The sequence below is a fragment of the Montipora capricornis genome, chromosome 13 (genome assembly GCF_036669925.1).
Source record: "Montipora capricornis isolate CH-2021 chromosome 13, ASM3666992v2, whole genome shotgun sequence".
NCBI lineage: Eukaryota > Metazoa > Cnidaria > Anthozoa > Scleractinia > Acroporidae > Montipora > Montipora capricornis.
In genome coordinates, this window is record NC_090895.1 from 28,951,047 (window position 1) to 28,965,061 (window position 14,015).

General features: G+C 39.2%; 1 protein-coding gene across 1 annotated transcript; it reads right to left on the reverse strand.

The window, feature by feature from the left end:
* Positions 1 to 1,432: 1,432 nt before the first annotated feature.
* On the reverse strand, positions 1,433 to 13,946 carry LOC138029655 (EF-hand domain-containing family member C2-like). Its single transcript, XM_068877363.1, has 20 exons — positions 13,814 to 13,946; positions 13,636 to 13,723; positions 13,403 to 13,503; positions 12,174 to 12,244; positions 11,584 to 11,663; positions 10,880 to 11,001; positions 10,680 to 10,781; positions 10,133 to 10,248; positions 9,517 to 9,652; positions 9,282 to 9,386; positions 8,108 to 8,246; positions 6,740 to 6,905; positions 6,511 to 6,585; positions 5,995 to 6,136; positions 5,315 to 5,550; positions 3,712 to 3,793; positions 3,492 to 3,607; positions 2,530 to 2,696; positions 2,214 to 2,263; positions 1,433 to 1,755 (listed from the first exon to the last, which is right to left on the reverse strand). The coding sequence occupies exons 1-20, from the start codon at positions 13,853 to 13,855 to the stop codon at positions 1,678 to 1,680; spliced, it is 2,214 nt and encodes a 737-aa protein (XP_068733464.1). The 5' UTR covers positions 13,856 to 13,946; the 3' UTR covers positions 1,433 to 1,677.
* Between the last annotated feature and the right edge of the window lie 69 nt (positions 13,947 to 14,015).

Below are 14,015 nucleotides of genomic sequence, written 5' to 3' on the forward strand. Positions count from 1 at the left end.
ACGTCAACAAGCGAAAATAGCGTTTTCAAAATGGCGTTTATTTGTCTTTCACTAACCCATCAAGCTGAAAGTTACAGGGTGTTCTCAAATAAAAACAATCTTGGATTTGTGTTATGCTTCACTGAATTGGATAGCCATTGTTTTAATGCAGAAAAGTTCCCCAAAACGTACTGTGTTATGGGATTGTGGAAAGCGAAGTTATCCACAAATACTTGAATCCTTAAAAACGCAAACATACTTCTCGTCACCCGTATTGTTTCTTCCTTTTCAGTCAGTAGGAAGAGCTTTACTCTAAAGAAGATGTGAATAGATTAATTTCGATGTATTAACAAAAGGCATCATCTCGAGGCTCTGGGGAATAAACTAAAGTTTAAATCCTGTAACGTCACAATCGCAGTCCCAAGTTTTTTGCTGAGGGGAGGGGGGGGGGGGGGAAAAGCAATGTCTCTCATTAGTCTACTTGTTCGTCCTCCAGCATTTGTAAATTTCGCCATTGTTAGTTGCGCCCCCAGAGCTTGACTGCAAAGCTATTGACAATGTCCAGAAGCTCAAGTTCCTGACCATATTTTTGGAGTGTTTTCTTTCGAATCGCACCAAAGTAAAGTTGAGACACCAAAACAAGGCTAATCCCAGGCCCCACTTGTTCAAAGGATGGATAGCGCTATCCGCCGGATAAATCACTATCCAGTGGATAAGTAATAGCGAAATCAATTGCGCTATCCAATGGATAGTGATTTATCCGGTGGATAGCGTTATCCACCTTTTGAACAACTGGGGTCAGCTGAGGCCCGTTTCTCAAAAGTCCCGACAACTTTTCAGGCCCGAAAAGCAATTTGTGAAACTGCCAACCGCTTGTTTTGGAAAGCCGATCTTTTAACATGTTTTAAAGGTAACAAAAAGAAAAATTACTGTGAAGTTTGACGACTTAAATCGTCTCCGTTCTTGAGATACAAAGAGAATTGTGACACCCGAAAATGACCCGTTAAGTTTTCGGGACTTTCGAGAAACGGGCACTCGAATACTAACATTTTGCCAGCCTCAAACCCAGGCATTCCCTCCTTTCTTCCCGTTTTGTCTAGTTTCAGTCCTCTGTCCTATCCTCCCCTGTCGACAAGGTAGGAAAGAAAACCTGGTTTGACTTAGGGTGCAGAACGCACGTCGTTCATCGAACTTCAAATGAAAAATCCCGAGGCGTCATGTCCGTAAATCCGGCTCTAGATGTTTTTCTCTGTTTGATTCGTTTTTGACTGAGTTATGTTGATAGACGGAAAACACGAGGTTCTACGGTTGAATTTGATAAAATGTTCATTACTTAAACCATGACGAGTTTTCAATTCTGGGCATGCATACTAGGAGCATTATACCCCCACCCACCCCCTCCAAATTAACTTCGAAGAAGCTCCCCAATCAGCTGGTGATAAAAAGGTTGAACTTTTTATGACAAGTGTTAATTAATGTGTCTTTATTGTCGTCACGATTTGAGCCTTGTATTTACAATTTAAGAACGACAGTATTTCTTCTCGTTTACTTTTTTGGCACAGTTCTGTAAAGTAAAATACTGCAAAGAAAGAAACAGGGGTCTCATTCTCACTGAATTTTCATGACGTGGATCTGTCATTACAAAAAATCCGCAGCAGGACAATCTTTGAAACTTCTTTGCGCAGATGGAATACGTAGTTATTCTATTCCCAGAAGGCTTTGTAAAAGATCCTTGTAACATACTAAGGTAGGCAAGTCCTGAGGACCCGTTCTTTGCTGAAACAAGAAGAAAGAAAGAATTAAAACCCAAGACATTCCATGAGCCACTTCCTTAAAATGTAAAAAAAAAAACTTTCAGCGTCGAATCACAGGAATATGCAAATACAAGGCGTAACTAACTAAACGAACAGTCACTGACCTGCATGCAAAAGATCTGTGCTGCTATCGATCGCGAATTTTCACATAAGAGATTTTTTTCCCGAAAAGAACAAAAAGGTAGGATAAATCTTAAGATGTTTTACTCGTATCAAATAAGACCGAACGAATTAAGCGAACGAGTCAAAAGATCCAACAAGACCAGCCACTATCTTTGATCGTGTGACCTCGAATATGCGTTCACTCCTGCGTGTTACCAAGTGAATCGGACTTGAGCCAAAGAAATCGGAAACGGATGGATCCTGATTGCTGTTGAATTGGTAATAAGAAAAGCAATGTTGCTCTGTATCAAAACTCACCACAGATTTTGGGTCAGGAGCAGCTGCAGGGACAAATTTCTGTGAAGAAACTGAAAAAAAAAGGGCGAAACAGTAATAAATCGAGCTCATCATGAAACGTCATAGCCTGCGCTCGCAGACGAATTTCCGGTTGTCGCTTCTCTCGGCCCGGAAACACGTCTGACGCATGATTTTGTTTTGTATATGGAAAACTGATTGTGCCTATAAACTTGATAACTTTTACTTTGGAACTCGAAAAGTTGTTTCATCAACAGTCAACGTAACAGCAACAATCCACCTTCCCCTCCCCACTCACTCAACCGTCCGTGAGCCTTACCCGGAGAGTCTCTCCAGTTGAGTAGCTTAAGGAACTGTTCATAGTTAGCTTCACCCTTGTCATTTCTTTCAACTCTCTCCAAGAGAGCAAGCAGCAAGTCGTGTTTAACAGGAACCATGAAGCGTTTGCTCGTGTTGTGGAGTTCTTGAAGTGGAAGGAATCCAGTGCTACAAAAAAAAATGCAGAACCACATCAGTTCAGTCCGGAATTTGCTGTAGAAAGCGACTTTCTTGCTATTTCTTTCCAAGCCAGTCGGAGGAAAAATCGTACTATTGATGGTTCCTTCGAGGTTCTAAGGTTAGGGTTAGCAGGCCATGGGTTCGAATCTCGTTAAAGAGAACTGAATTTCTCCGGTGTCGTTAAGAGATAATTGCTTAAATTGTCCAGATAAGTTCTAGGATCACATATCTTTCGTCTATAACCCGCACGTGGTCCAGTGTGACACAGTGGTTAGGGCGCTTGCCTTGAAATCAGGAGATCCCGGGTTCAAGACACGCTCTGACCACTCGTTGAATTTGATCCTGGTAGTCCCTGGTTCAACTTCCCAGCTGCACTTGTATATAGCCAATTGGTTTGCCTCCGGCCAGTTGGGAGTTTAACATTTCTTGTTGTCGTTATTCTGTTCCGTCGTTTCGTTGTGTTTCGTTGGCCTTGAAAAGCCCCTATGGGCAGTGGTCCAAATGGCCACGTAATATCCTTTTATTAAAATACTAAATCATTTCAAGAAAAGCATCGAAAGGAGCGATTTTATATATAACCATAGCAACAGTGATCTTTCCACGTGTGAAGATATCATGTTTTCGCGCGAAAGCTCACTTGGTATTTCATTGGTGTTTACATGATAAATACATTTTTGTCGTTCAAAAACACACAGCACGGAAATATAATGTGGTGCAGTCCTTGTTGCGGGTCTTGCTAAAGTTTTTTTGAAACAACAAAGTTCTAGAGTCGGAGTGACTCACCCAAGCACGTCCTCGTGTCTACACGAATCCATCATGTTGGCAAAATCCTCAAAATTATCTTTCCTTAACTGTTCCTGAATTGCAACCACCAACAATTGCAGGTCGTCTTCTTCAACCTAAAAACAGACAAGTCTTAACTTAGTTAAAAGACACGAGTTAAACATTGGAGTGTATCTGAAACGGGTGACAAGAGTACGTTCTAAATACTTGCTCTTCTGACCTTAGAATCTCCATAATGCCGGGCAACAGTCAGTTGCTCGTGCTCTGTCAACAGGCCTCGCCCAAACCTTTGCATGATTTCCCTGAAACATGAAAAAAAATTACATATTAAGAGCGGTGCTTACTAATTCCAAGGTATTTTTGCCCCGGTTTATGATTATGCAGGAAATGTAGATCTTAACAAGTGTCACTGAAATCCATAAGCAAATTGGGGGTAACCACGCATTTTTTCAAAGATGATTGATGAATAATATTTGTAAAAAGCTTTAAAATACAAAGCATTGTATGGCATTCTTTCCCATTGAAGCTTAATTATCTCTCAAAAATGCATGGTTACCCCCAATTATTCTTTTTGTATACTCTAAGATCTACTTTCTCCGGATAGTTTTAAACCGCTCAAAAATATCACTGTCTTGGTAAGCAACACCGATTGGAAACCCGAGTATCTCTAGATGCGCAGCAACTATGCGCAATAACAATAATAGGCACCGTCCTTAAAAAAAAGCACAGGGTCACATGGAGGACAGATGGAGACAAAGTGACATGACTTCAAAAAGGCCACACCTTCACTCGGGATTCGCATAGAATAAAGGAAAGGAAAGAACAGGAAAGGAAAGGAAAGGACAGGAGACTGCTTTCAAAGACAATGTAATTCCCGAGAACACCACAGAAATACTACACTAACGAATGTACGGGTTTTTGGTGACGAAGATTAAGGCTCATGTCGTTGGAAGGAGAGTGTTGCTCCTAATGTTCCCACTGGTGCAAAAACTATTTGTACGCAACGCAGTTTTTGTCATCCGATATCTTCATTCTTGCTTACTCGTGACAATAGATGAGTCAAATGTTTCGGCATTTTTTTTTTAACTGAAAAGAGAAAGGGTAACATCTATAAGCAAAAACAATTCGCAGAGGCGGCGGCGGCGTCCAGTGGTCTGGGGCCCGTTTCTCGAGAGTCCCGAAAACTTTTCGGCCCCGAAAATCCATTTGTGAAACTGCCAACCGTTGGAAAGCCAATCTTTTAACATGTTTTCAAGCTAACTAAAAGAAATTCGTCTGTGAAGTTTGACGACTTAAATCCTCTCCATTCTTGAGATACAAAGGGAATTGTGACACCCGAAAATGGCCCGTAAAGTTTCGGGACTTTCGAGAAACGATACCCAGGGCGTTGGGTTTGTATGCGGTTGCCCCGGGTTCAAATCCCGTTCTCTAACCGTTCAAGAACGGCGAGGATTTAAGTCGTCAAACTTCACATTTCTTTTAGTTAGCTTGAAAACATGTTAAAAGATCAGCTTTCCGAAACAAGCGGTTAGCAAAAATTTCACAAATGGCTTTTCGGGCCAGAAAAGTTTTCGGGACTTTCGAGAAACGGGTCCCTGGTTTGGATTTGTTTCCGGTTGACCCGGATTCAACTCACAATTTGTAAAATTAATAGCCAACTTATTTGCCGTTCTTAATCATGTTTCTGCTTCTTTCAGATTATTAAAAGTTGGGTGCCTGTAAACTTGCTTGATAACTTAGTACCCTTCCACTATAAACAAAGCAGTTATAAAAAATTCACATTTACATTTAAAAGAAAACAAAAGAAAATAAGAAATACTCACCTAAACGTTTTGGCAGGTATTTTACCGCTGTTTTCATCATCAAACCTCTGAAACTCTGATTTGATTTCCTCGTATTTTTGGTCTAAGATTCGTTTGAGTTTGGGGAGAATAAATCGCACATTAGCTTGAGGGAATTTTGTTGCGTGTTTTTCCATGTAAACCACAGCGTATTCATCAGCATCGATTAAGATGAACTTGAATTTGTGGAACTCAACATTTGCGCCAATGTAAAGGTCCTGCAATGTCACAAAGATTAAGGACAAACATCAGAGCTTATGTAGCTTTTTACGGGCATGTACCTTTAGCACCACGAAATCTGCTTGAAACATACCAACTCTAGAAAACAGATGTTACAGAATTTGGGCAGAGGTTTTTGAAGGCAGTATCACTTTGTGCACTGAGTAAATCACTATCCGACTGTTTCACTATGTCGTAGGTGTGGCCAGTAAAGGAAACCCTTTGCAAGTAATGTCTGACTTGTAACATGTGGATTAAAAGAAGAGATTTTAAGCGGGGACGTTTACTCTGTAGGTTGTTTTCAAGTGGAAAGGATTTCGTGGCGCATTTTAATAAGAAATGAAAAACACAACAAAACACATAACGTTCATTCAGAGGATTTCTTTATCTCTCTGCCATCTTAAGGGCCATACTGAGTGAAAAATACACGTAAATTAACTTACTTGAGCAGCAAAATAATTGACAGCATCTGGTTTCTTGATTCTCCCTCGCTCCAAAAACTTTCCACCTAGAATCCCGGAATTCCTCTGGAGTGGCTCAAATACAAGGATGGTGTCATCAGACAAGAAATATGAGATGATAAACCTATAAAAAAAATTAAGGTTTAATACTATTGTAACGCCGCCTATACACCCCATCTCGAAACTACCTTAACTTTTCAGAAGAAATGGTCGCTGAAAGTACAGTGTAGGAGGATAAAAATCAGTTTTTTTTAAAGATAGGGGGATGATTAAAGCAGCATGTTTTTTCTTATCACCTGTTTGAAAGTACCCACTATCAAACAACACTCTACGTTCATTCAAGAAAGGGTGCTAACAAAACCCTAAATATAAATTACTATACTTGACCATCAACGCCACACTGTCACAATTTCAAAGCCTCCTGAATACCTGCTTTATTACTTTTGAGCCATTTTTTTGGCACTTTACACCATGCTAACCAGGAATATAGTTCCTCACCTTCGGTCAACATCAATTGGCCTTGTGGTGTCCAGCCGAGCCACAAATCTTAGAACATTGCTTTCCAATCCCTTCCTGCAAGACAAGATAAAACAAAAACGTAAATAAATAATAGTAAGAGGACAACACAGGAATAGCATTTCTTGTATATTTGTAATAATTATTACTAATAATTTATAAATGATAAATAATAGATTTTTTCTCATAAGTTTTTCTCTTGCAGTTCTACCTGTCTTTTTCCATAAACTTCTTGAAATCTCGTCTAGTGGGTTTAGGCCTGAGGCTTAGGCATGTTGCAAGTGAGTCCTCTTCAGAGCCAAATCCATTGTAAGGTGGAATCTCTCTGGGTGGCAGAGGCTCTGGATCAGCTTTAAAATTGATGCTTTCAAAACTCTCTGCAAACAGGAAAACACTTTATAAACTGCCAATGGTCATTGGTGTTTTCAGACCTTCACATCTGGCCCGTCATTTTGAATGAGTGACCCACTCAAAAAATACTCTTAATCTAGGTGATTCAGTTCAATTAAAATCAATGAAAGGGTTTCCTTCAGCTAGTATGTTACAGCAACCCTTTCACTTCCAAAAGTGACACATGTAGATTTTACTCTGTTTAACGTCAGACAATTTTATTTGTAAGCGAGGGCCCCCTCAGGCATGAAAAGGTTAACAACATCTACAATCATAGATAAAAGAAGTTGGGTAGGTTATGTAAATGAAACGCACCAGAGCTGTATTTCAACCTGCTTCTGTTAAAGCGCAAAAGAAATAGTTTCACCTTCTCTTATACACCCCCCCACCCCACCCCCCTATTCAATGTTGGAAGGTAACTCAACAATTTCCCACTAAAACCATTCAGTTTTTCACAACATTGAATGAGGGGGGAGGGGAGAGAAGCAATGAAGATGTCAAAAGTGCTAACCTCCCCAACAGTTTTGTCTATGATTGTAGGTCCACTCAACTTAACTCTTGCCCTCCTGAGACTGAAACTTATGATTTTACTCTGTTTAATGCCAGACAATTTTAGGCATCAGTGTGGGCCCCCTCGGGGCTGAAAGGGTTCATTAAATTAGCCAACAGCCTGCACTCAGCAACAAGCCTCCTTTTACAGACACAAGAAAAAAATAAGCATGACACTCCCAAATATCATCACAGTACCTATCATTGACTTGCAATGCAAACTTCCAATTCTGCACACTCCTCGATATTATTATTATAAATTATAACACACATTGGTGTCTACAATAAGCCTTCAATCAGGTCAGTTTACACACATTAAAAATCTGTGCCGGGAAAACTTAATTAATGTACAGATATTTAGGGTCCCCTTGACAGATTTTACAATGTAGGGCTTGGGCAAAGGATGTTTGGGTAAAAAAATTCAAAATTTCCATTAAAACTTCAATAACAGAAAACAAAACATGACGAAATAATATAAAAATATCCGAGAGAGTGAAGTATTTGCATTCTTTGGTTAGTTTCCACTGTGAATTACAGAAATTTTAGCATTTGAGAAATCAACAGGCTTTTAATACTGACTATTTGTTTTAAAACCTGAAAAAAAAAAAAGCCAAGCCAGAGAAAATTTAATATCACTTACGAACTCCATATTTTGACTTGTAATACTCTTTGGTAAACTCGTCGCAGTCGCAGATGATGAGTTTTCGTCCCCAAACATTGATGATGGAGCCAAGAGTGAGATCACTGTCATGATAATAATCAGTATGAACAGCACCAGTCTGATGTAATTGAAAGAGAAAAAAAAAAACAAAACATTGACTCCCGAGAAATGAGACTTACAGACTGTTTTCCGAAGAAAAAGATCAAGATTTTGAAATCTGTAAAATTAAAGCAACAGGAGGTCTCTTCTGAAGTAACAGTCACTGCAAGTGATGTAAAATGTAATGAAATGCAAATCAGGGAAAAATGCTAAATTTTGTGACTGAGCTCCTAGAGGGGGGACTGGAAACTAGACATTTCAAAGGCCTTTTTCTAAAAACCTAGCTACAAGACCAGGGTTAAAATTTTGGGCATTAGTAAACAATATAAAGATGAAACCATCAACAATATTATTTTAAAAATATCTATCAGACATGTTTTCAGTTGTTATCAAAATACTCGAAAATCTACGTTTTTGTCATCTGCAAATTAAAACCTGTCTGACAGATTTAACCATTTATTTGTACACATAATTACTAAGCTAAGGAAATCCTGAAAATTTATGGTGGGGCCGTACTGCTAGTTTTTTCACGAAAAGGCCTTTGACATGTCTAGTTTCCAATCCCCCTCCAGGAACTCGGTCAGTATATTTAGCATTTATTTGTTAGGTAAAATTACATTCTACATCAATTGCAGTGACTAACACTTCAGAAGAGACATCCTGTTGCTTCACTTTCACAGATTTCAAAATCTTGGTCTTTTTCTTCAGAAAACTGTAGTAAGACAGGAGGAGTGAATTGGTTGATGATAGAATCACCAAAATGCCCACATAAACATGGTGTCGTGCATGGAGAGCATGTACTGTACAAGTAGAACTTCAGTTTTAGATTTTGGGTGTTGAAAGTGAACTTGCAGGTGTTTGTGCTGTTAAATTTGACCAGCTACTTAATGCTTCACTATCTCTGATTGCACAAGGAATTATACATGGACACCAACTGCATGCTGTGGCCATCTTTCATTGTCCCAATGCTATCAAGAAATAGGGCTGACATCAACATGTTAATGTACATGTAAATTATTCTTAAGTATGGGACTTCCTAAAAACTGGAATTTACCTTCAAGCTATCAAGAATCCACCTTCCTCCATGTCCCATAGGTCCAAAAACATTCAGAACTGTTCTGCCAGTTATCTCTCCAGGCTGCCTTAATGCAGTAGGTTCCTTGCCAAAACAAGAAACTGACAGTTTGATATCATAAAAACACTCATTTGACCTAAATATACAAAAAAATAATGGCTATAAAAACATTGTGTCAACAGTTATTATAGGTAACATCACAGACTTAACCAACCTTTGGCAATTTCTGACGTCTAAGGAACATAGGAACAGCATCTCTACCAGCGTTGTTTGGAATTCTTTCACAGATCTCCACAGTATCGTCAGCAAGAAAATAATGCAGCTCCATTTCACGGACATCACCAAACATGCTAGAAAAAATAAACAGCCACCGGCACCTCAGAGACTTTGGTCATGAAATTACTGTGAAGCATATTGAGGAGAGATTTGTAAAAAAAATTACAGCAAGCAAATTTATATGAATTAAATAAAATATGAAACTAATAAGGGCCCCCTCTCTAAGGGCCTTTTCAGGACCATGAGACAAATGTAACAAAATCCCAGGTGGCAGGAGACAGACTCGTTGGCTATTTACAAGCAAAACAGAGAGGTTGAACTGAAACTATGACAGTACACGCACAATGTACCCAGAAAAGTGTCAGCAAGTGGTAAGATCTAGAGCAGGACTCCAAACCGGTGCTTTGACACTTGGCTACATTGTCTTTAGTACAGGTGGAAGAGAAGAAACTAAATGGTGCCAAAAACAGGTCAACAACGTAAAAGGAATTGTCTAAAGAAAACCCTTACGAAGCATATGGTAAATTTTGCAAGGGGAACTCAAAGATACTCACCTGTCACTGTCATCCCAAAGACAGTAAAAGCGCAACACATTACGATCAAACAGCAGGAACTGCCTGAGAGTGTCTTCTGTTTCATATGGTCGCAGTGGTTGCATGCTTTCAACCTCCTAAAATGTGAAAGAAAGTTAGAATTAATCAATCATTTAATTTGCAAAAGCAGTACCAGAAAATAATGTGGTTCACATATGGCCACTAAATCTTGTAACTGCTTCACAGATAATAGACCTCTGGCATGCACACAAGTCTTGCGCTACGTTTTCAAGAAACTGCATGCGGATTTTCATCAGCGCACGCTTGACGCGCTGTTATTTGAATCATGCATGCTACCGTTATATTGCAACTGATGAAGGCTTAAGCAACAGCCGAAACGTCTTGCACAAAACATCCAAAAAACTAGTCATTGTCAAACAGGAGCCCAAACCATTATCTTACTATGTCAGCTCCTGACTACCACTACTCTATTTTTAAATACTAAGGCTTTATTCTTCACTGAGCAGGCTTTGAAAGGTACAGTAAATGTGTTAATTAAAGAACAAACCTTTTTACGATGGTCAGTGTATGGATCAGATGGGATCTGATCTGGATTATTAACTCGGACTCCAAGTTTACGTAGGAAATTGTGGGTAAAATCATCACAACCCTATGAATTACAAAAACCAAAATAATTTTTCAGGATGTTTAACTTTCCAGTTTTAGTCCAATCCACATAACATTTCCAATCCTTAAGCAATTACTTACAGTGATTTTAAATGTGCGAGAATAAAGCATGATTTCCTGACCAACATTGAAATTTTCTACTGTGTAAAACTGCTCATCATTGGGTGGAGGTAGTGGAATGCGGTGACGGCGAATTAGTGTCCCTGTAAATGACAAACAATAGACTTATACTATGTGTTCGATTGACCCTATTCCGGAATAAGAATATGTGTAGTGATGATTTAAAACGGTATGTCTGCCATTTTGAAGCAAGAAGGATAATAAATATATGCATAATAACATTTTAGCATGTGTTTGACAATTTGAATGTGAATCTCCATAAAAGTGAAGGATTTCTAACTTCTATTCCAAGTATTCCTATTCCGGAATACGGTCAATCAAACACACCCTTAATCTGGATGTACAAAGACATTTTGTAGATGAATGTCAGCACAAGTTATAAAATATGAAGACATTATATAAAGAATTTGCTGGGCCCTCTGTTCTGGTTAAAATTCAATTAAGCATGGTTGATAATCCAAGATCATGGCAATCAACAATCCTTGCAAAGCAAAGACTGCAATATGTGAAGACAATGCTCGCGTTAAATCCCTGTGTTAATTGGGCATAAAATGCACAAGGGAGGGCTCAGTTTAATGAAATGCACCTCAATCCACAAAAATGTACTGGACTGAGCAACATATTAGTACTGTGACAGCTTTGAAGCCAAATCTGTAGTAACAAACCTTGTGGAATTCCACTATTATTCACTTTGGGTTCAATCACCTGGATACTGTCATCTTCCAAATAAAAGTAGATTTTACACCTGAAGACAATCATAACAATGAGTCTGATGAAGTCAAAAAGCGCATTAAAAGGGAAGTCCTGTGATCATAAAATTTAGCAAAATTCGGTGACTGGGAAGTGACTATTTAAAACAATGAATGAAGGTTTGAATGACATAGCAAATACAAAAGGAGGTAGGGATGGGCGGAATTGACAAAGATTAAAATGGATTGCAACTGGAGTTTTTGAAAACCGGTCAGCCTAACAGTTTCTAAAAATTTATCTCTGTTGTTGTTTATGCTTGACAGACATTATCTTTCTCAAAGTTTTCAGTTGTACTTTCTGGGTTAGTGTTAACTTACATAACGAATTGGGGCATTGGTAAAACTACAAACAATTGACTGCACTGCTGAGTCAGACACAGCCCTTTTAACTCCTTTCACAACTTTCACACTTATGTAAACACAGTTTTTTTTTATCATTGGTTTCTTTGTTTTTGAAGCCGGAAAACAAAGACACACAGGTTAAGCAGTGACTCAAGGCTTTGTACCTCCTAATCCTGTATTGTTCCTCTCTTTTTTCATGAACAGCCTCTTGAAAGAAGGCATCAAAACACAAAACCTACATTTTACAAATCAACAGAGGTACATACGTTAATTAATTTTAATAAGTACAGGTGATAACTCATACTGAGTTTCAATATTTTACTAAAACTCAGTTTGGAAATCAATGGAATATCAATTCTGCAGCCATAAAATGGAGAGGTGAGTACCACACCCATTCAACAACAGTCAGCTATCAGTATTATCACTGACTCAAATAAACAAAACTCTAGCAGTCAGTGTAATGATGGCTGGTTCCTCAAGTCCGGGGATCAAAGGGAAGGTTGTCCCTGACGGCAAGCCCTCTGGTGGCTGTGAAGGCCTATCCTTGATCTGCATACTCATTGACACCCTGGGCATGGGAATCCTTGGGCAGGGGGGCTCCGAAAGGCTGAAGCCTTCCTCTTTCTACGTCTCTCCTCTGCAGTCTCTTTCCTGGTTGTCTCAAATGCTGCCGAGCCTCACTTTACCAGTGCCCTCCAGCTGACCCTTTCTCTGGCTCTGCTTTCCCAGTAGTGCAAAATACAGACTGCAGAAATAACCCACTCCTCACAGAATTAGGCCTAAATTAGGTGTAAACCTAGCCTGCAAGCAAGCTCTCTCGCCCACTCAAACGCACCCTGTGAGAGAGCTTGCTCGCAAGCTAGGCTTACACCTAAGGGTCGTATTAGGTAAGGGTTTGGGTTCTATAAAAAGCAACAACTGCCTAAATTGTCCAGCCAAGTGCAAGGATCACTTTGCTCATTCGGTTTGGGTTCTTTTCCCCAGTCTGTGTTTACAGTTTGACTGATTTTTACCCCTGGTCTGCTTTCTGCATTTAACATGGATCACAAATCTGGCTTTTGTTATTTCAGGGGAAGATAGCAATCTCATAGACAAGTGCTCCTAAAACCTGGTTAGAGAACAATCCAACAGATGCTGCTTTAACCCTACAAACAACTGGCCAGGGGTGGATTGTAAGTTGGAATAGTTCTCTGCAGTCGCTGGTTCAATAGCTTGACAGCAAGTCTAAAATTAATAGTCAACTTGTCTGCGTTGTACCACTTTGCAGTTTTTCATTCTTTTGAGTTTGTTTGGGTTCTCTTGTAATTCACTCCACTGTCTAAATAGCCAACTGAACTTAAGTAAATGAATAATCATTGCTTATTTATGTATTTATTCGCTTCTTATAACTTGCCTGTCTATCAAATGCAACCCATGCTGGAGCCTCAGGGCCAATTCCTTTTGGATAAGCACTGTGTCTTGGTTTTAACTTTTGGCCCGGCAAAGGATCACCACCTTAAAAGTACATCATTTTAAAAAAATAATTTTTCAAACAACTCAGACGAGATTTGAATATTCAGTGAGAAATTTAACCAAATTGCTGATGAGAATATCAAAAGAATAAAAACTGAACCCTTAAACGTTTACCTATTCCACACTTATCTTCTCCGACATAAACGGAAACATCATTACGATAGTCAAACTGATGTGTTTTGTGAAATTTTGTCTTTCCAATCTGTTGATGGAGAATGTATGAAAACGGGTTTTAGAGCATAAATTGATCAGAAGTGTATAAAACCAGTCTGTCTAACCATTGAGTACATACCTTTCGATCAAAAACTTGTCCTGGCAGAAAAGGAAGAGCCATGATTGTTGAAAATACTGAATCATGCAGAGGATGCTCTAGAAGTGTGAAATTCAAGATGTCGGCACCGTTTCTATATACAACCCGTCGCTAGGATTTCTGGGTTTACCATAGCAACAACTTCCAAACCTTACGTCACTCTTGATTGGCTCAGACAGTTCTC